The following is a 23,079-nucleotide window of genomic DNA, read 5'->3' on the forward strand; positions in this document are numbered from 1 at the left end:
CTGATAACATACACATTGCCTGAAAATGGGTGTTTGAACTCACAACAAAATCGTTGATGTGTCAAAAACGTAGGATGGGACTTCGTTGTGAGTGAAGGGTGAAGACCCATGCAGACACTGCTATGTTGGAGGCTGTGAGAACAGAGTTTCAGCAGACACCCCTCGGAGCAAGAAATATGCTTCTCTGCAGATTGGAGCTAAATAAATGAGGAAACATATTTCATGGATATGATAGATTTGAAACGTGCCCATGGTGGTGCAGAAGTAACCAACTGGTGGGTTGCTAATATATGTAAAAATAAGCACATTAATTCTGCACTCTTCTTATTTTGCAGCTGCGTAAGGGGCTCTCACTGTCCCAGTTGATGGACTGTGAAACTGATATGGTGAAGCAGATCCGAGCCTTAGACAGCGATATGCAGACACTTGTGTATGAAAACTACAACAAGTTCATCTCAGCCACAGGTACCATTGCAGTGTTTGGTTTTCCAGGTCTTGATTCTCACTGAGTCTTTGGTCGGTGTAGTTGCGCCTAAGCAGAACTCACTAATACTTTTTTTTGTAATTTATTTAGGTTGTTGATTTAGCTCAAATCTAGCTCCCAGGGACATCGGTGGCTTACTAATGAAATTTGTATGGGAGCGGAATAATCTCACACACAGTTTAATGTACCTAGCACACTATTTATATGCGTAGAGATAAGCTGAAACCAGATAAACAAAATGTGATGGAAACGAGGTGCAGGGGAATAAATGTGTAATTTAAACTCTTACTAAAAAGCAATTGTTCTTTATAACACATTTGTTTTCCACATACAAATGCACATATTGAAAATTACACTTATTTACAATTTGAGGTACATGATCATAACTCAAAATACATAATTATTTGTGAATTACAGATGTCTAGAATAGAACCCAGATCTCGGGGATGAAATGTAAAACATCACAGTGTTTGGCTGTAAATTCCACAAGTTCCATTGTGGAAATATTCACTGAATATGTAAATAGTGACAATCTTTGTCTATGTACGGGATCTCGAAACTAGAGAAAAATACTTTTTATATTTAAATACTTGGCAATCTAGAAGTACTTTTCCTCCTTTATAAATATTCAAATACAACTCTAAAAACACAAATTTAGAGGTAAAAACCCCGGAAGCTCTCGCTATCCCTTTTTAAGTCTAATTGACAGTACACATGTATACACAACATATTTTTACTAATACTTTAGGATATACATAGAAGAGGGAGTTTAGGTTTTGCCAGAAGAGTATCCTTTCTCACTGCATGCTGTTGGTTTGCTGTATCATTACATCTCCTTTGGAGTGCATACATTGTAAATTAGAATTATTTTACATCTCAGTGTTACCCTAACTCATGACACATTAAATTCTTTATCTCATGGAGCACTGTATTACAAAGATTTTTATTTTTATTTTGTGTTTTGTTTTCTGCAGAAGGCTTTTAATCAGGGCTCAAAATGCAAGCCAGACTTACTGCCTTTATTGATGCTTGGTTTTAAAGGAAAACATGAAACAGTGAGCAGATAGCCAGCACATCTTGACAGAATGAAAATGCGCTCTGTCTCTTTGGGCCAGCCAGACTGACCCTCAGCCTTATGGGTAACTGTGCTAGAAGCTGAAAGGCCGTTTTTTCTGACATTTAGAATGTTTAGTGAAATGTTAAAACCTGACCACCTTGTCCAGAGTCATGTTTTCCTGAGCAAGGAGGCTCATTGTTCTGGAATTCAAGGAAGATTACCATGATGGAAACCTATGATTTCAGGTAACATTTTACTCTCCATGATGGTGTCTTCACTGATAATGACGAGTACTGAAAAAAGCGAAAACAACAAAAGCCTAAAACGAAACAATAGCAGCCAGGGAGATTTTCCTGGGTTTAGTTATGTTTTTTCTTTTTTTACAGAAAGTTCCCTGGAATGGGTGTTTTTTGTTATGTTCCTTGTATGTTCAGTAAAGCCTTTAAAATGTATAAATGATCTTCAGACAGTGAGGATGAAAACAAAACTATGCAGGCAGAGTTATGTTTGTATTTATTTATTTTTTATGTTCTGGGTATAGGCAGTAAAAATGATCTCTAGATAGCAGATCCACACATCTCAGTAATGAGGCCATTTCGAAAAAGGAGTATTGTATCTTCCATTTCCTTTGTAGAGTGAGGTTGTGGGTTTTCTGAAAGTGATTACATCCAGTGGGTTATAGATTATTTGATAATGCAGTCTGGTCTTAATAGGATCCTAATTGACAAACTTTCTAAGTTTTACTTTTTTGTCTGCATAATATCATGGATTCCTCTTCACATCGTGGATGTGAAGAGCTTTTTCTGATGGAAAAGACTGAGGTGAAAAAAGGTTGGATGTAAGTGGTTAGATAAATTTGGGTATTTATTAGAACTTTAGAATGGAAAGATTGGTATTCATGAAGTTCAGAAACTCTGCCCCAAAGCTAGCAGTAGATTGTAGAGCAGAGCTCTGCCATGGGCTCTGGATATGAAATGTGGTGTGCATTATGACTTCCACTGTGGCTGTTCTAACACATGAAGCAGATCTGTGAACCACCACTGGTGAGAACATTCCCAAAAAAATAACTGTTCTTACCTGTTATAGGTTGATGACCCTTGGGATCAGAGTAGTACAGGGGAAAGCATACAGTTCATCAAAAATTCATTCCTCTTCAAATTAGTCACTATATTTCTGGGTTCTAAGTCTCAGTATTTTCGATAATTGCAAAGCAAAAGCTCTATCTGTGATTTCCCTTGTGATGGGATGATCGAAACAAGGAATATATCACATATGAACCATCAGTGACTTTCAGATACGGATATGATTTACAGTTATGGCAATAGATTGTTTATTTGGTACTAACAGATGAACCATCATTATTGAGAACCCTTGATCAAATGGTGAATGTCAGTTGGTTTGAGCATCAGTTAAGAAGGGTCTTGCTCTTTTCTCTGTGTTTTTTCAGATAATAGATTGGTGTTGTGTAGTATGTTATAATTAACATTGGCTTCCCCTTTAATGCTCGTGAAAAGTAAGAGTATGGAGTTTTTCTCTCGGCTCCAGTTTTTCTTAGCTACAAACACTCATTCTGGGGCCCAAGTACGTGTATGTGAAGTCAGGTGAAGTGAGTACCCGACAGAAACACAAAAAAATCTGTTACTATTTATTGAGACAAAATATTTTGTTGTAATTTAAATCTCTTCACTATGGTCTTTTCCTTTGTCCATTATGGAAATAATTGCAAAGCCACTATTGATAGTTTGCGTTTACTACACTAATCTGTCACTGCAAACTGTTGCAGAAGTGTAAGCGAAGAGCTGTGGTTGAGGTCAACATTTTATTCCAAAATGAGAAACAACTTTCCTCCAAAGATAATACACTTACGTTGGTTTAATATATATTAATGCCTCTAGGTATTGAATCTTTTGCAGTAGATTGAGCACTGATGTGTTCAATTTGATGTACATATCCAGCTTTTGCTCACCTAGTCTGAAAGTGTTGTAGTACTTCGGTGAAAAATTGGCTTTCTACATTTTAATTGTCCTGGTGAGGGTGGATAAAGATGTGTCTTAAGTATCTGTTTGCTTTCCATTCCCACTCACTTTAAAGCATTAGTGAGTGAAGTACTTATCTGCACAATACATGCCTGAAGGGTTTGTGGTTTAAGACTAAAAGAAAAGGAGATGACCAATTTAAAAGCATAACCCCTTACTGAATACATGAGATGTGGGAGCCGTGTCGAAGGTTCAGTAATCGTCAGTCTGTCAAAGAGTAATTGTGAGGCAGTTACAAAGCTGCAGAATTTAAACTGAGGAAGCCTTGCTACCAGGACGAGCAAAGTTAAATTGTGTGACAGAAAAACAGTGTAAGGGACCAGAACAAAGGGAACGAGAATGGGCATTGACAAATGCAATCCAGATCATACCGAAAAAAGAAAACAGCAGGCAAGACTGTATGCCTTGAGCTAAATGTGCTGTGCCGCATGGCTTGTGCCAGAAATAAGGTAAGATTTACACAGACTGTGTACTTATATGACTGCTATGATCCAAACTAACTACAGCCTTTGATTAATGCTGGAGAAGAGGTCTAGGTAGGAGAAGTTATCACAATCCCTCCTCTCAATACTGGGACTCACAAGTGCTGAGGGATTCTTCTCATAAGTCTTATCCAATGAAAACATGAGATCATCAGAGTCAACCCGTTCTCCCAAAAGAAACTGTTAAATGGCAGATGAAGATTTTACCTTTGGCAACTGGGGAAGACTGAGATCTCATCTCATCAGGTCAGAACGTGAGATTCCAGACTGGCCTGATCACAAAGCAGTTCCATAGTCTTATTAGCTCTGAGCTCCAGAAAGTTACAGCTCATTCAGGCTGGGATGGCAGATAAATAGGGCTGGAGATATGCTCAAGCTTAGGTAGCGGCTGTCAAAGCGTAAGATCAGCTGTGTATCACAAGCATACAGTACCGGCTCCATGCCTAAAGAACTTATAAAACCATTCATTGGTGCCATTAAATGTTGAAATGATTTTAACACAGGGAGGACCCCAGTGGAACTCCGTACATTTTGACTGGAAAGAAGGATATACTTAGGCAGGCAGGAAGGAGGGGAACCAATAGAATTCCGCTCTTTGTTGGGTAACCACCACTAAATGGTAGATTGGTGTAGAATGTTCCACAGTATTGAAGATGTGGAGAGATATAAATCCATAAGGGCAGCAGAGTGACTAACATCAAGGTCCGTCCTGAGATAGTCCAACACAGTTACTAAAGTGGTTTACTTTTCCATCCCTGGAGTTATAGTATTTGAGAGGAGCTGACAATGTTCCGTATTTCTTGGTGAGCCAGGAGCCTGTGTCAGTTATGTTTCCCTAATCTTAGTGACCCACATATATTTGCCATTTAGGCCTATAGTTGGATTTGACATTCAAACTGGCCTCCTTAAGCAAGGGCTTGATTATCATGTTCTAAAAGAAATGTGGTTACCACCCCAGAGAAAAAAAGTATATTGAGCTTAGAGGTCCGTCCTTTTACTACTGTGTGGATGATAGCCCTCAGCACAAAGACTGGAAAGAAGTCATCAAGAGACCTTCATTTAAGTTATCATTTAAGATAACAGCTAGGAGCAAATCTTACTTTCATCTTAATAGAGAAGGTTTTTCTGGATGTCCACTAGTCTTCCAGTCAAATTAACAGAAAGATATTGTGTGATACAATACTGTACTTCTTTACAACCGTTTCAGTGAAATTTTCTCTGAGAAGTTAGAAAGGTTGTCTACAAAACCTTTGTGGAGGAGGGAAAGACCTGTCACACAACCCTTTTTAGGGAGGGATAGGACTGTCGAGGCTGCACGAGTGAATACAAATCCTAACCAACCCAAAAAGTGTCTTAGTAGAGTTAGAGGCCCAAGTCTTCATTCAGATATCAGTATCTTTCTCCAACAAATGCATTTCATCAGCTGCATGAGGTTCAAACGAGGGTTGCTCTTGGGTGGGAGATTTGTGATTGTTCCCTTTTTTTAGCATCAGACTTCAGACCAGCCTACATCACCCACGATGTAGGGAGGATAGAAATACCATGTCTCTAGCCATAGCACTATTCCTGGCTTAGAAAAAAGTAGGCAAACTATGACCACTTCCCTGAAATGTGGTCTTCTGTCCATGGAGAGATCGTCTCCATACCAGGGATCAATTGTATCCCTGCATAAGTTCAGTGGAATCCATGGTCATTGAATGTGTACTGTACATAGTTGATGTATCATGAACATTTGTCCTTCAAGAGAGGATTTCGCTTAATGAACAGTGTGTAGGTCTGAATTGACACACTTTGAGTCATGAAGTAATCAATTTACCTAAAACCTATGATTCTAAAGTGGCAATCTTTCTCTTACTTTTTCCCTGTCTTGCTGTTCCTTAGACACCATCCGCAAAATGAAGAATGATTTTAAGAAGATGGAGGATGAAATGGACTGTTTGGCCAATAATATGGCATCTATCACAGAGTTCAGTGGACGCATCAGCAGCACCCTGCAGGACCAACACGAGCAGATCACTAAGCTGTCTGGTAAGGATGCCATAGTATAGAAGCCTCTGCTAGACACTCTAGTTGGGCCATTGTGGTGGTTGCTTTCACTCTGCATCAACACCTGGCATAAGCAACCTCACTGCGCATGGCACCTGCAGTGTGGGCTTTCACTCCGCAAGGATACTGAAAGTTCAACATACTTCTAAATGACATCCTGCTGACATGTTTGGCGATGAAGAGATCTTGTAGCTTAACTGTTGGCTGTGTTCTAACCATGCCTTCCGTATTTCCACAGACCTATAATTATGGAGTATCACACCAGTTCCCTTACCTGTTAAAATGGTAACACTTAAAAATTGAAATACTCTATTAATCCCAAGCTACCAGGCCAGCTGCATTTCTCTTTTCCATATGTTTTGACCCCATTCTATATCACCAGAAATGTCAGTGTGCTCATTAAATTTAGACTGTGACTACTATTCTTCATAAGAACCTCAGCCACAGTTGACAGTGTCCAGTTACTCAATTTAAGGAAGTTCAATCTCCGTCTCCTGTTTCACATACACACAATGTATTGTTAACAAACTTGTCATGATCATATAGATTTTTGTAATAGTGTTAGATGGCAATCGACAACACTGATCACCCCACAACAATGTTATTAGTTTTGTGACACAAACCTTTCAGTCTTTTTCATCACAACTCCACCTATCCTTAGCTGCATGAGGCAGGAGAGCTATAAATGAGCTTTAGAGGCCAGCTGAAACTCGTCATCTTATTTTTGAGGGTATGCATGGCCACATTTTCCTTGTTTTGCTATTATTTCCTGGGCTGCCCATTTGCATCAATTTTAATTGCTTTAGTTCATTGTTCAAATAACACCTCCAGAATGTCCTGAACCCCACCCGTTCTCCATGTTGCTTTCATTCACCCAACCTTTTCAGTCTCGCTACTTAAAGCCCTCCCTACAATCTTTGAACCTCTTCAAAATGCTTCTGAAATCATACTTTTTTGATACCCACACATGCTGACCTCCACTCTGTGTGTTACAGTTGAGTTAGAATCTGGGACATGGAATAACGCCTTATATTTTGCCTCACACCAGCCTTACTGGCAGGTGTTTCCGTTGTCTCCACTACCACGCAAATAGGAACTGCCTTAAGTTTCTTAACGTTCTAATAATTAGGCTGATAAGATCCAAAGTGTGCTTTCTAAGAAGGGGTTTTGACCAGAGCCAGTCCTCATTCAAATGCATGGTTCTGTGGAACTTCCCATTTTCACCATTTTTGCCAATTTTGATTGACTACCTGATAGGTCTTGTGCTTTTAGTGGCAGGGTGTTTTGGGCTTTTGATTGTTAAATGTTCATGCTAGTCTTCTCTTCCCCAGTGCATGGCTCCCATTCTACCATTTTCAACTCTTTGCCAGTTGGGAGTGCCTTCTTTGTTTGTATTTGCTCCCCTTTCTATTCCCATATAGTTTTGTCTATTCTGGTTGATGGCTCTTTGTCTGTTTGTTTTCATTTTCATAGTTCCCTCTTGTGTTTTTGTGGCCTAGAGGGAGCATTAAAATACTGAACCTTTTCTGTCAGCTGGGCAATATTGCTTTTTGCTGTCTGTTGTGCTTCTCCATCACCACAGTGCTTTTGGCATAACGTTGAAGGGTTAGTGATTCAGATATGGCACCTGTTACCATCTCTGTTTCATCTGGATAGTTTCATTTTTCACGTTATTCAAGGTACTCCCACAGTTTGTGCATACCCACTTTGGTTACCTCCGCTATGCATTTGCTGTTTCGCTCCCGGTTTCTAAGCTGCTGTAGCTACCACTACTCCTATGCACATTGTTTTTCTGCTGCTTTGGTCAGATGTTTATAACGTGGCTAGCAAGAATGTTATCACTGCCTCCGGTTCCCCTTTCTCCGTTCCAAACATTGATTCAATGTCTTCCCTCTGGAAGAGCCCAATATAATTTTTTTTATTTTTTAGTAGTTTAGTGTTCAGTATCAGCGCTGTACCTCTGTTAGATTATAAGTATGGGTTTCTCTCAGTGCCTAGACTGGTTCTCGCTGCTGTACTAGGGCATCTCTGTACTTTGTGGCCAGGCTAGTCACCCACACACCAGCACCATATTGCTTTCTTAAAATCTTGAGGAAGTTAGAGGGAGGATCAGTAAGCTAACTTCCGGCACCTTTAGGATATGGCTAAGGGATGACTTCTGCCCAGAGAGTGGAGCAGTGTTTCATAGATATTCCCAGATCCCATCACTCCTCTGTCACTTATAGGAAGTCTTGTTTTGGTAGTACGATGGAGCATGCTTCTTGAACAGGTTACGAGTTTCATGGAGAATACCTTGCCTATCCACAATCATAGCCATTAATTCCTACCCCAAATTTGATTTTTTTAGTGTGGACGAATCATATATAGTGTATGTTTATAGAGCAACTGTGCAGGATAGTATAGCAAAGCAAACAATATGTTGCACAGCTGTATTTTTATATGGCAGATCTGTACTATCTGAGGAAGGACACTTTTCCTGCTTGTAATCCTCGTTCTTCACTTCATTTAATTCAGAACACTACTTGCATGTAGGATTAAATGCTTTCTAACAAGAGATAGATCTGTTGCCCATAAATGCATGTGTTTTTATATGAAGCAACGTTTTTCAAGTGATGTATAGCACCACATTGTAATTGCAACTGTCTTAAGAAAATATAACTATGCAGTTTAAGCTTTTGAATTGCTTTCCTTAAATTTGTTTACAATCTAAATCAGATAGGCTAACATTTCATAATAAATCGATTTGCTCCAGAGCCCCATATTGCATTGATGACTGGGAGAGATACTGACAACCGTTTACTCAAAAACTATTCTCCTGATTTTCTGTTGGAAGGTGGCAGGGTTGTATATTAATTTAATGAAGATGTCTGTGATGCCCACAAATAAGAAACATTACTGATGTGCAGACGCCACCACGTGAACTTCCCTCCATCTTAGATTGAGACACAACCTTCTCAAACAGTTACGGCGTGTCTCCGGTGACACACAGCTCACATTTGTTTTGATCGTTTTCTTTTCCTTGGCGCATTTGGGTGATGTGCATAGCAATGTGAAATTAACAAAAGGCACTAAAGGTTCATATATTTGCCAATGCATTTGCACAGTCCGGTGGGTTCATTATTTTTGATTGTACCCTCTCTGGCATAGTACAAAGCAACCTTCAACTGTACAAAGCAAAACATATCTATTGTAATTACTTTTTTCAATTATTGTCTATCTTCAGCGTGTCACGGTGATGTCTACACCTTGTTGAGACCATTCAAGCACACCACAGTGACATGCACACCTCATAGGAAGATTTTTGCATACAGTTATTTTCATACATTGTCTTTCATTCAATTCATAGGCATTGTCTTTATTTTGATATTAAGTAGTAGTGTTGAATTAGCACTTTCTATCATTTTTGTTTTACGTTAGTACTTGCCTTATTGTTCAGGTGATATGTGTGCTCAAAGGTTTTCCCTTATTTCCCCGTTACCTTCCTTCCTGCACCAGGGGAACTACAAATTAAATGGCTGGAGTGAAAGGAGTATTTCTTAAATTACATTTCAGCACTGGAAGAAGAAGAACATCTGGATGAATTTTTATCTAATATTTAAAAGAAAATCTTGCTCCATAGTTTTGGTCCAGAAGGGTTACAGACTGGAGAGGGCAGTGAAAATGTCTTTATTCATGCTTTAGAAGACTTGGATTGTTATTATCACCCATCTGCCTGCACAGCAATTGATAGGTACGTTTTGTTTCCAAAGACAACAGGACAAGTCAGAGACAATAGAAGATTGTTTCTGCCCTTAAGAAATTAGCAATATCTTGTAAATTTGGATCATTACAAGAAGAGTTGATCTGTGATCAAATTGTAGTGCACGCAAATAACTCTAATATACTAGAAAAATGATGGGTGTGTGGTGATGCATCCTTGAAGGAAATTGTGGTGATAGTTAAGAAAGCGTAAATGTCAAGAAAGTGTGCTCATGCTGCCCTAAAGAACAATGAATCTACCAAATATGTCCATGTATGTAAGGTTTTCACTTCTGCCAGCAAAAAGATCTGGAAGCCAACCAAAACTCATGGTGATGATGCTGGAAATGAAAAAAGACTGAGTTGTTTTAGATGTGGAAATAAGGGACACTTAGCTAGGGACAAAACATGCCCTGCCATTAAGGTGATAATGTGCTTATTGTGGTATTCTAGATCATTTTGGTAAGGTTTGTAAAAAGAAAAGAAAAAAGAAGAAAAAGTAACAATTTGAAAGTCAAACGTGTTCTGGATAATTCGAACAAGTGAAAGGTGAAGAACCTTCATGTTTGGGTTGTATTTTATATATCAATAATCCAATATTGAAGTACTTTGTTGAAGAAAAAGCCTAGTTGTGTCATGTACATTGGAGTAGTGGAATTAAACATAGTGGCAGACTCTCGGTCACCTTACATCATAGTACCACGATTGGTTTGGGAGAACACGTTTGCAAAAACTTTGAGAAACAACTTAACTCCTACTGATATGCACCCAGTTACTTTATGGGTGGAAAGATTCCTATGGTCGGGTTTAGGATACTTTTCTTGGAGCTTAAGGCAGGAAAACAGAGGGACAGTTATATGTGGCCAAAAGGGGTGCCTCAGTTTTGGACTGGATGAACCAGGGGCTGTTATGATTCACACTCAATCCGAACCGCAAAGACTACATTTTGTTACTTGGGGACCCAGTAGTGCATAAGAAAAAGGAGTTTTTGAAACGATTTCCCAAGGTGTTTTCTGGTTTAATCAGAAGATTGAACAGATTTTCACATAAAATGATACTAAAGAGGGATGCCAAGCCTACATGCCATAAAGTGAGAAGCATAACCATAAGTGTGTGGGATGATGTGGCAAAAGAATTAAAACAGTTGGAGAAAAATGGAATCATTGAAGCAATAGAAAGTGTGTAATGGTTGGCTCCATTGGTGGTTGCCATGAAGTCTAATGGCAAAATAAGATTATGTGTTGACCATAGAGACTTAAATAAGAACATTGTGGTGGACAAGTTCCCACTTCCTAAGATCAATGAACTTCTGGCAGAAACCTTGGGAGTAATTTGGTTATCCACTATGTACCTGACAGCATCTTACCACCAAATTCCATTTCAGTCTTTGAGCAGGGGTCTCACATCCTTTGTTACCCCGTTTGGCTGCCACAGATTTTTTACATATGCTATTCAGAGTAGCCTCTGCAGTGTTTCAGCGCCTTAAGCAGTGTTTGTTAAAAAAATGTCAAGGGTGGTAATTCATTTCCAAGACGATATCCTCATCATGGGACGCACCAAACAGGAACATGATTGCAGGTTGAATTTAGTATTGAGAGACTGGCTGCTAGATGTTTAACTGCAGAACTGGGTAAATGTGCGTTTGGAATGACGTCTGTGACTTGCCTAGGGCATGAGATAAGCAAGGATGGTATTCTTCCCTCCCAAAAAATAAAGCCGTATAGGTCGAAACACTTGTTAAAGGATCAGCATGAATTGGTTTCGAAAGAATCATCACAAAAGGAATTTGAGTGTATCAAGAATGATCTATATATAGAGAGCAGCTCCCTTAGGGGTTTGATTCAGCAGCACATTGTTTCCTGACTACCGACGCAAGTGGCAAAGGACTACGGGCCAGATGTATAATCTAACCCTTTTACGATTCGGTAATAGCGATTTTTAAGAAATCACTATTTCTGATTTGCAAAATGGTATGTATCATATTTGCGATTCGGTAATAGTGATTTCTTAAAAATCACAAATGCTATTACCGAATCGCAAATTGCGATATAGACCCCATTCACACCTATGGGCCTGTAGGCCCATATTTGCGAATTTTTTGCATTTCCTAAATTGAGAATTCCTAACTGGAATTCGCAATTTAGGAAATGCAAAACCGCAGAGTGCTGGGGCCTAAGGCCCCCCTCTGCTGCACCCCAAAAAAATATTTTAGGACATGTAAGGCACACACACGCCAAAGGGGCAATGTTACATGTCAATTTTAAAAATGTATTTTTAAAATTTGCACATGGTTACCACCAAGTTTTACAACTTCTGCCTCCCCTCCTACCATGACGACACCATGTGTGAACCCTGCCGCACATTTTGGTCCAAGAAGACCCATTGATACTGACGGGAGAGATATTGGGCACATCAGAAAATGCACCAGCAATCCCCTGAAGACTCGCCAGACATCTTTGGAGAGCATGCCACTCTTGGCTTTAAGCATAGGTCACTGACCCTTCGGGTATCCTAACCCACCAATCATCACCTAGTCCAGAGGCAGTCTTTTCCTCTGACTGTGAGCAGGAGGACAAGAAGTCTCCATCAACCTCCACAATCACTGGCCTTCAAACAAAGACTTCCACCTGGGTCATGAGTATGGTTGGAACTGGCACACACGCTAAGCCTCTTAAAATGTCTCACACAGAGGTAGAGTACCATACTGTGCTGAAATCATTACAGCTTCTAGGGCCTCAGCTGCCTTTGGACTCCAGTCTGTACACAACAGACGACTCGCAGCCAAGCACCCAGACAAGGGCATTGACCCTTTACAGCCGCTGAGCCGCAAAATCCTTCATACAACTCAAATCCACCCAAATCTGAAGGCTTCTTTGGTGCCTAAGCCATCTTTGACTCCAAAGCTGCCATCAGTGTCTAAGACCCCTTTGATTTCAAGGTCAGATAACTCCAAACAGTAGATACTCTAAAGACTGCAGGAGGAGGTAGACACGAGGCAGAAAACACTCCTTGTATCCCCAAACTGAGAAACGTTTATCAAAGCCACCTCTGCCAAAATCAGTTGAGACAGTGCGTCAAAAGAGGAGGCTCACCTTCGAAGAGGAATCTACAGTAGAGCCTGTGCATTCACCCAGGTACGAGAAACATATGACATAGAGGCTGCAGCTCTCCCCCTTATGTTCCATCTCAGTCTCCTTTGCTTGCACCGCACCCACCTCCACAGCCAACTTCACTCTCTCATCCGCAGACAAGGGAGGGATCTCAACATTCCTGCTATGACCCAGGCACCTCCTTTAGCCCCACTGACTTATAAGACACCTTTTGAGCTGGGTCCACACAGGACCCTTTGAACGAATGAGGTTGATCCTCCAGGAGACCCAGACCTGGATCACTACCCTATTAGGACATCTGCCCCAGACTATACCAGGACATAGCAAAAGATGATCCAGTGGCCAGCCACCTTTCAAAAGTTGTACATACAGGTCAGAAACGAGGAAGACAATTTCCCTGTGGAGTAGTTATCCAAGTCTCAGCACACAATACAGTTTTTGCTGTGTTAAAATTAGTTTCTGACCCATGTAAGGAGCAAATCAAAGCCAGGGTGTGTGGTAAGCAATGTGATGAATGTTCTGGGTTTGCATTCTGGTGATGCGATTGAGAACTCTGGGGTGGAGAAGGATCGAGAGACGAGGACGGTTGAAACGAGGAGCAGAGTTGGTAGATGGCGTAGGGCTGTAATATGATCTTATCTTAATAAGAAACACTTCTTTCACCACAAAGCTGACTCGCTGGACTTTCGAGTGTTCTCTTGATTTACACAGATGACGCACTTTACATTGGTGACGAACGATGTGCAGGTGGCAGAGACAAGCCCTAACAATACGACATTCCTTTGGAAAAGGAATCGCTGACTTGGGAGGCATTTTGCCCACAGAAACCCTTGTTCACTCAAAGGTACATTCATTTTATAAGTTGGATTACCTCTGAATTGGTGAGCGCTCCGCAGAAAACGGTTTCTGCACGAGCGGCCATAACTGGAACGCGAGCTCTGGCGGCCGCACGTTGTGCACGCTTGGTCTCCTTTGCAATGAAAATCAACAAGGATTGCGCGTCGTGTGTGGGCTGAACGCGTTGTGTGCGCTTGGTCTCCTTAGTAACAGATGATCAACAAGGTGTGTAGACCGGACACCTTGAACACATGCTAAGTATTTACAGCGCATGACTTGCGGTGATGCGCACACCTCCCCCCATATCAACCTTAGTTTCTGACCCATTTAAGGAACAGGGAAAAAAAAAGTAAAGATCCTCTCACAACGACACTCCAGACATTGTGTCTCATGTCTCAGCCTGATCCTTGGTAGTTCACACTGCATTCAAGCTGGCTTTCAGGCAAGCCATAGGTGACTCAACCTCCTCATTAGGGAGAGAAAAAAATCGACTCTGTGGGTAAAAGGATGGCGGTAGCTTCTGCCACCCATTGGAGAATTGCCATCTTGGTGGGGCTCCTCTCCTGTTATGACAGGGCACACTGGGATAGGATCCAGGAACTAGTGAAGTATCTCCGGGTGCAATTTAGGAAGAGAGATGAGGAAATAGTCTTAGAGGTTAAGATTATATTAATTTCCACCATGCTGTGCTCCATCAATATGGCGGACACCGCTTCATGCAGGTTGAACAGTAGGGTCAATATTAGGTGCCCCAGCTCTGTATTTTAGGCTTCAAACTAAAGGGATAGCTGCACCTCCTCACCCTACTGTTTGATTGGGAACATCTTTTTGGGCCACAGGGTGATGAGATGCTGAAAAAATAAAGGACACAGACATGTTCAGACCTCTGTTCCAGAGGATCGTTTTGAAGGCAGTCGCCTTGAGGAGACCCCAAGATGCTTCTCCAGATCCATCCACATCATACCCAAGTCATTCTTCCCATCATCAGGCAGGAAGAACGTGCACAAGGGATGCCTACAGGGACAACAATAACAAGACAATTGTCAGAGACGGCTCCAGGAAGAGGGTTTCTACCTCCAAGCATTGACTTACCCACCTGCCCCCGATCACACATTACCTGTCAATGGGAGACTGCAGTATTTCCTTTCTCACTCAGAGGAAATCACATCAGATCAGTGGGATCTAGAAGTGGTTTGTCATAGCTGCTGCCCAGAACTTTTCACAACTCCTCCCAACATCCTGATCCATTCCTACATGCTCTGCAAAGAACATAGAAATATTGTGAAGGATGAGGTACAAGCGCGTCTTCAAAAAGTGGCCAAAAAACTAATGGATCCTCGCCACTGGAGCCAGGGACTTTGCTCTCTTTAACTCATTATCACAAAGAAGGCCATCTCACCCAGGCCTCTCAATCGCTGCATCCTTTTGGAACATTTCCACATTACAAACATACAGAATGTCATCCCCCTACCACAACAAAGCAATTACACAATGGCGTTAGACTGCCTCCACTTTGTGATAAGTGACCATCATTCTCAATTAAAAGTACTTCCTTTCTGGGCCACCACTGTCCTAAGGGTTTTCACAAAGTGCCTGGCTGTGGTAGCTATTCACTTAATAAATGAGTAATCTTCGTTTTCCCCTACCAACGATTGGTTTATCAAGAACCAATGCCTGGCACATGCCCAGGCTACAATCTCTCTGCTCCACAGCCTAGGTTTCAAAATAGGGCCTGTTCTCAATGTAATCGCAGGCATGTCCGATCCCAGCCTGTAGAGGTGTTGGTGTTCTAGCAGCTCTTACCTCTTTTTCATCCCAAATGCCTAGCTCACAGCCCAAACTCTCTTTCCCTGCCTATACATGATGACCTCCTGCAGCGCCATAGTACTTCATCCTTCGCTTCTCATGCATCCACTTCAAGAATGCCATTCAGCTCTGTGGTCACAAGCCAAGAATTGATGGGAAGATCTAGTGTTGGTAAAGGCCTGCACCCATTGTTCTCTGTAGTAGTGTGTCCTTTTGTAGAGCCGGATTTCCTAGACCCCATCAAGCAAATCACCTTCACCAAAGACATTTCCCTTGTTGGCTAGGAGGTCTGGGCCACTCATCACCAACGTGGCACATTAACTGCCTAGAGCTACTTGCTATTCACCTTGCCCTCAAAGCTTCCCCTCCACTCACTTGAGGCAAAGCAGTCATCAAAACAGGCAACATGACTGCCATGCATTATCTCCAAAAACAAGGTGGCACTCGCTCTCTTCCGCTGTCAGCACTAGCACAGTAGACCTTGGCACTGGGCAATCTGTCACGCAGAACTGTCTAGTGGTATACTTTCTACATGTGAACAATGACTTGGCAGATGATATTCCACAATCTTCCAGCTGTCAGTCAGCCCCCACAAGAAGCTCCCAGCAGGGCTGACTTTCTCACCCACAACAAGGTTGAAATCAGACACCCAGACCACAGTCAATTGATTTTAGCGATCTGGCACCTGAAGACTTAAAGTTCGGCTACCTTCACCTTCCGCACGATTGCGTGGACATCTTACATGAATCCGGCAGTCCTAGCACACAAGCCTCCTATGCAGCAAAACGGAAGAGATTTGTCTGTTAGTGTATCTCTTAACACCTGGACCTTCTTAAATCTACTGTCTAGAACATTGTGTTGCCTTTTCCATTTACAGAAATCAGGCCTCAAATACACTTCTGTATGCTGCCATGTAGCAGACAAATTGCTTACAAGCAAAACAGAGAACACGCCTCTGTCTTTCATGTCCCTGCAGTTACGGCCTTTATGGAGGGCTTCAAAAAGATCATCCATCCCGGTGCTGTCTGGAATCTCATTGGACCCTCCATTGATCCTCTGCACTCTTGCAATCTTCAGTTCCTCTCCTTGAAAGTAGGTTTCCTCGTAACCATAACATCTCTAAGAAACATAAGTAAGTTGCAGGCCGTCGCGCTTTAAGAATCTTTCATTCAAGTCCACAAGGACAGTGTTGTTCTTAGAACCAACCCAAAGTTCCTCCCAAAGGTAGTCTACACTTCCCACCTCAACCAAACAGTAGAGCTCTGAGACTTAGGCCCAGATGTAGCAAAGGTTTTTACCCATTCTGTGTCTATGGGAAAAAGTGTTCGTACATATGGCCCTTCGTCCTTTAACCAGACTCTGTAGCAGAGAAGGCCCTTCACACCCTAGATGTCAAATGGGAGTTCATGTACTACATTGACAGGAGCTCGCCCTTTTGCAAAGCTCACCATTGTTTGCATGATTTGCCAAACCTAACAAGGATCAGACTGCTTCTTAGACCAGTATTGCCAGCCACTTGGTTAACAACTCCACACAGTTTCAATAAACACTACTCTGTGAATAGCTGAGATCGCCAACACATCATGGTTTGTCAAATAGTCCTAAGGACTTTATTTCAGACATCTGCATCATGCTACCACTTATAGGGGAGTACTGCTTTATAGTCTGTGCAAAGCATGTGTGTCTAAAGTAACACATGCTACAAACGGAAAATGTTAGCCTGTAAGCAGCTGTTCATAGTGTTTAGTGTTATAGATTCACATGCACCCACTTCCTCCATGAAAGCATGTGGCTCTACTTGCAGATCTCAACCTTAATAAGGTTAACAGGGACCACAGCCAAGCTTCAGAGAAAACTCCAGCGAATCCAGAGCACAGCCGCACGTCTCATCCTCAGCCACGAACACATCTCCACCCACCTCTGATCCCTACACTGGCTACCCATGAACAAAAGAATCATTTTCAAAATCCTTGTCCACGTTCACAAAGCCCTTCACGACACTGGACCGGCCTACCTCAACGAACAAATCAACTTCCACATACCAACTCGACAGCTCCGCTCCGCCGACCTCGCCCTTGCTACAGTCCCCCGCATCCAACGCACCACCTCTGACGGCAGATCCTTCTCCCACCTCGCTGCCAAAAACTGTAACTCCCTCCCCACCAATCTACGCAAGACCCAGGACCTCCTAACCCTCAGAAAGCACCTCAAAAAATGGCTTTTCGAGCAGTAACCCCCCTCCCCCCCAGCGCCTTGAGACCCTACCGAGTGAGTAGTGCGCTTAAGAAATTTATTTGATTGACTGATTGATTGAATAATAAAATTTCTTTCATAATCACATGTGCACCATACTGCGTTCACTTGCCAATTCATACTGACTCCCACTCGCTGTGAGGTAAACTATTTAAAATGAAGTTGGTATCCATGCACATTGTCTACTTAAGGTGGAGTCACTCTGCATCCTGTGTCTCAAACAGTTCCTTTGAAGAAAAAACCTTATAAATGCCGGAGCACAACACTAGATGGCAGGAGGATGCACAGCAAGTGAATCTATAGTAAGTAACATTATCCTTTTCCTCTATTCTCTTTCAGGCTTTCTTTGGTTTCCTAAGGTTATCTGAGATCCCCGGTTTCTTCAAGAATTTAGGTTTAATCCTTATTTTGTTTATAATGATGCAGAGAATTCCAGCAACTCTGCAAGGACGTTGTTCTGTTGTTCTAATAACAGCGAAGGATTGTTATTCATACTGTTACGATGGGATTCATTTAATTTATTCCCGAACAAAGTATTGAGATCCTTCTAGGTGACTGCGATTCCAATTATGTTTAGTAATGGTAGTGGTTTGTTTATCATGAAAATGAACTGCATGGGAAATAGCCATGCAGTCACTGTTTAAAAAAAAAGGAAAAATGTTATACTGTAAAGAATGAAAAATGTGAAGTCTTTTTAACTACAAACTCCAGTTCCTATCTGACCTCGTCTTGCTCATTCTCTCGTTCTCCCTATACACTCCCAGGTGTCCACACTCTGCTGCGGAAGTTACAGTTTCTCTTCGAGCTGCCTGCCCGTCTGAACAAATGCATTGAGATGGAAGCATACGCTCAGGCTGTGCGATACCATGGCAAGGCACGCTCCATTCTGCACCAGTATCAGCACATGCCCTCCTTTCAGGGTATCCAGAATGACTGCCAGAAGATAATGGGCGAGTTGGCACAAAAGCTCCGAGAGAAGTTCAGGTGCTTGCTTTATATTAGTTATCCCTAGATCAGGGGTCTCCAAACGTTTCTGTAGAGAGAGCTACTTTTGATCAGTGAACATCATTGTGAACTAATGAAGGCTAAGCAACTTGTGCATTGTTGTTAGGCACCCCTCACGCCCAGCTTTATTGACTTTAAGCCTAATGTCTGTACAGCCAGATACTATGGTTTGAACAAAATACTTTGACTAGGGACACTATGGCTGGGCTGCCGTGTATCAGGGAGAATGTGGTCTTTAGGGATGTATGAACATATGTGCGTATGAATGGGACACAAGTATGGATGACTGAGAGCCTCTGTTGAATGTACTTGTGGCACAGGACATACCTTTCAACTTATTTGGCACTGCACATGTATAACACAAACATGCAACCATTTTTTAAATGTAAGACATTTAAAGTGCAGAAAAATGTTCTACAGCATTTTTCATACCATGAAACATTTTTCTGCACTTTACATTTCTCCCACTTAAAAAATGACTGTATTTTTCAGTTATAAATATGGCACCATGTCTACCAGCCACTTGTAGCAAAATACCTGCTGTGTGTAAAGGTGACACTTATAAATTGTAGAAAATTAAACTGAAGAGTTAACTTTATGTTTATATGGAATCCATAAAACTCATCATTCAAATGTTCTCCCATTTCCAAGTGTCACATTTACAAATAGCAGGCATTTTGTTCCCAGCTGCCTGTAGACATGATGCCATATTAATAACAAAAACTACAGCCATTTGTTTAAATGGGAGGAATTTAAAGTGGAGAAACATGCTTCTTAAAACATTAATACGTAGTTGGCTTAATTGAAAGTGGAGAAAAACATTGACTTAATGTTTCATAGAAATACTTTTCGTGAATTTAAGTTTCTCCCATTTAAAAAAAAAAGTCTATTTTCAGTTATAATTCAGTTATAAATATGGCACAGTGTCTACTGTCTACTGGCCACTGGGAGCAAGAGGCCTGCTGTTTGTAAATGCAACACTAAACTAAATCATTAAGGTAATGTTTCATGTCAATTTTCTCTCACTTAAAAGCATTCAGAAACATCATTTTCTTCTCATACTCCAATATAGAGTTGAAAAGGATATGTATTTAAGAGTTAAATACCTCAGTGCTTTAATTTATTTCTGTGCCCAAGCCTGCGTCATGAATCTGACTCCAGCATTATCAGGCCCTGCAATCTGCAGCATGATGATAATGTAAATAAATACCACCTTCCCTTCATTTTAAAAGGAAAATGTGGTCCTGTGCCTATTTAAAAATGAACTCAAGGCTGTGAGCTACTCTGAAGGGGTCAGCGAGCTAAAAGTAGCTCGGGATCAACTTGTTGAGACACCTGTCCTAAATATTTAGTTTAATTCCTCCATTATAAAATCCCACCCCTTTATAGACAGTTGCCTGAGGTGCTCCTTTCCAAGAATTCTTAATCAGAATTTTGAAATACAAGCTCCCCAAATAGCTCTGAAACGCCACAGATTGTAATTCTTGATCCACAGCTTCTCTTGAGAGCGCCGTGATTAAAGGAGCAGCTCAAAAGCTTTAGCATTCCTAAACTGGCAGCACATCCCACCCTCGCTAGCCCCCACAGGTTCTAAATGTAAGACTAAGGGCTTGATTTGAACATTGGCGATTTGGATACTCTGCCACAAATGTGACAGATATCTTGTCTGCCGTGTTACAAGTGCACGGGATAGCTGTCATGTTTGTGATCGAGTATCCCATCTGCCAAAATCTAAATCAGGCCCTAAGTACCAACGTTTCCTGCTACACCATTCTCCCCCTTAAACCTCAAATGCCCACTTTTCTTTTTTCCTATGTTGTTTGGTGTAACCTCATACCTAAACCGTTAATTTAAAACTGTTTTTTATGTTAGTTCTTAATAGAATTATTAGTTTGAAGTGCCACCTGCATTCCTGGTTTTTCATTTTTACCCACAGTACTGTTGTTCACCGTTTGATTTTTCACTGTGTGTTTCTTTGCAGGGATGGTGGCACCAGTGCCCAGGACTTGGCAGAGTGTGTTGAGCTACTGCTGCAGCTGGATGAGCCAGCTGAGGAATTGTGTGATGAGTTTCTGTCTCATGCAGAGTCCCGACTGGCTGATGATCTGAAAAGCCTGCAGGCTGATCTGGGACTGCCTAGCTCCCCCTCTGGAGCCTCTGCCACCACTGCAGCAACCCAGCTGGGTGACATCTTGGAGTTTGTTGACCAAGGGTGTAACAGTTTTGTGAGCAACATGTGTCTGGTGATTGCTTCATATCAAGACCTTTTTATCAACCGACTGTCCCAGGGTGGAGTGGCTAACAAGAACATTTCTACTATGGCCCAGGTGAAGCTGGTGTCCTTCGTGAACCAGCTCATGGGTCGTTATTTTGTTGTTGTGGACTGCCGGATTCAGCTGGAGAAAGGCATTGGCGACAACTCCCTCCTGGTCCGTGCCCTTGACCGCTTTCACCGTCGGCTCCAGGCTGTGGCAAAGCTTCTACCTGCCTCCAGTGTTGCTACTGAAGGAACAGAGATTGTGGTGAGGGCTGCCAAGGAGCGCATTCGGCAGTACCTTCTAGCACTACAGAGTTTTTTTCTGGATTGCCTGACAGACGTGCGGCAGTCATTGGCTGCCCCGCGCTTGATGGGTAAGGACCACTCCAACCTGGCAGAGCTTCTGGGCAACATCTCAGCCTCCATCTTGAACCAGATCAAGTCAGTCCTGGCCTATGTCCATCTGTTTACTGCCAAGGATATCACCTTCTCCAACAAGCCCTACTTCAAGGTATTTGTATGGCAGAGCTCCAGCCTTAAAAGATTAGATCGCCGTGAATTGAGTTTGTGCTAAGCCAAGGCATGACACTGTATCATCTCAAACTTATAGCGCTCTCCTTTAAATAAAATCCCAAACTACAAACATTAAGCTGAAGAGTTTAGAGCAAGCAGCCATTTAAAACATATATAAAACATACTTTCTGGGCAATTACTGTATGTATGTACCACAAACTGTTAAGGTAACTTGACTAAATGGGGGGAAATGAACACAGATTTCATATTTGCGCTTAAGGCCATCCATGCCCACTACTGTTCAATATAGACCATTCTCCCAGTATGTGAAAGTTAAGATTTCAGTACTAATTAATAATTTATCCCTAGCCACTTTCAGAGCTGCGAATAATGGATGTCTTTGGCAACAACAAAAACTGTTCGAAAGTATCCTGAGATGCAGTCATGGTAATGTCTTCCCCAACCCCTGTTAACAGATCCAAAACTGGTGGAAGGTAAATCGATGTGCCTGACCCAATGCTTTTCAAAGACATACGTCTGGCATCAAACCATTAAAGATCATCCTACTTTCCGGAAGGTGATGATTAATCCTCACTTTAACAACACATCTCTGCTGAAAAATGCAAACATCTCCACATGTAACAAAGATGTGCCTGCTTCACACGCCTCATTTTTTCCTTAGTACTCCTTCCCTTTTCCCACCTGTTCTCCATCTTATCGAGTGCATTCTGATACTTGCAATGCATTAAATAAAACCAGTACTCGCATACGTACAACTGAAGACCTCGCCTGAACTTTCTTGTCACATAATATCCTGTTCGTTCTTCATGACCATCTACAGGCGATAAACTATTTTTGACTACAAGGCAATAAAAGCACAAATACAAGTCTAGAGTTAGTGATGGTGTCAACTGAGTAATTCCTAATGAGGTGCAGTGATTTACCTTTGTTCTCAGTGTTCCTGTTTAGGACAAACGTAGCAGTGGCATATTGTGAAGAAGTATTTTCAAGGCAGGTAGAGACAAGATGCTTATTTATTCTGAATTCCATTTTGCAACAAAAGATAGGGTATACATGGCGAACAGGAGCTGCCGTCCACTCTCTAAAGTATATGTCTGCAGCTGCAGGCACTGATAAAACACACAAACGGGTATCACCAACCACTGCAACATCATTAGGACAGCACATCCGATTCCTACCCCTTTGAGAACGTATTATTCTATTTATGTAAAACAGCATTTCAATCTACGCAGCCAAATGCACTGACAAAGAGCATCTCATGGTGCCTATTCCTTCCTGATAATTGAGAGAACTGAAATACATTTGATCAGTTAGGAAACACTCCTATAGGGCTATTGTTGGTCCGCAAACATTACTGTTAAGAAAATAGTAAAGGAATTAGTTACAGTTAAGACTCTGAAAAGCCTAAAATATACCTTTTCTGTGAGGGAAGGG

At 41.7% G+C, this 23,079-nt stretch overlaps 1 protein-coding gene across 1 annotated transcript in view; it reads left to right on the top strand.

Moving 5' to 3' along the window:
* VPS51 (VPS51 subunit of GARP complex) overlaps nt 1-23,079 on the top strand; it is a 56,738-nt gene that overhangs the window by 7,374 nt on the left and 26,285 nt on the right. Inside the window, exons 2-5 of the mRNA XM_069207978.1 lie at nt 336-465; nt 5,941-6,087; nt 18,614-18,833; nt 20,836-21,622. Coding sequence (XP_069064079.1) covers nt 336-465; nt 5,941-6,087; nt 18,614-18,833; nt 20,836-21,622 — 1,284 coding nt within the window. The remainder of the gene's footprint in view (nt 1-335; nt 466-5,940; nt 6,088-18,613; nt 18,834-20,835; nt 21,623-23,079) is intronic.

Source organism: Pleurodeles waltl, chromosome 9 (genome assembly GCF_031143425.1).
Source record: "Pleurodeles waltl isolate 20211129_DDA chromosome 9, aPleWal1.hap1.20221129, whole genome shotgun sequence".
Classification (NCBI taxonomy): Eukaryota; Metazoa; Chordata; class Amphibia; order Caudata; family Salamandridae; genus Pleurodeles; species Pleurodeles waltl.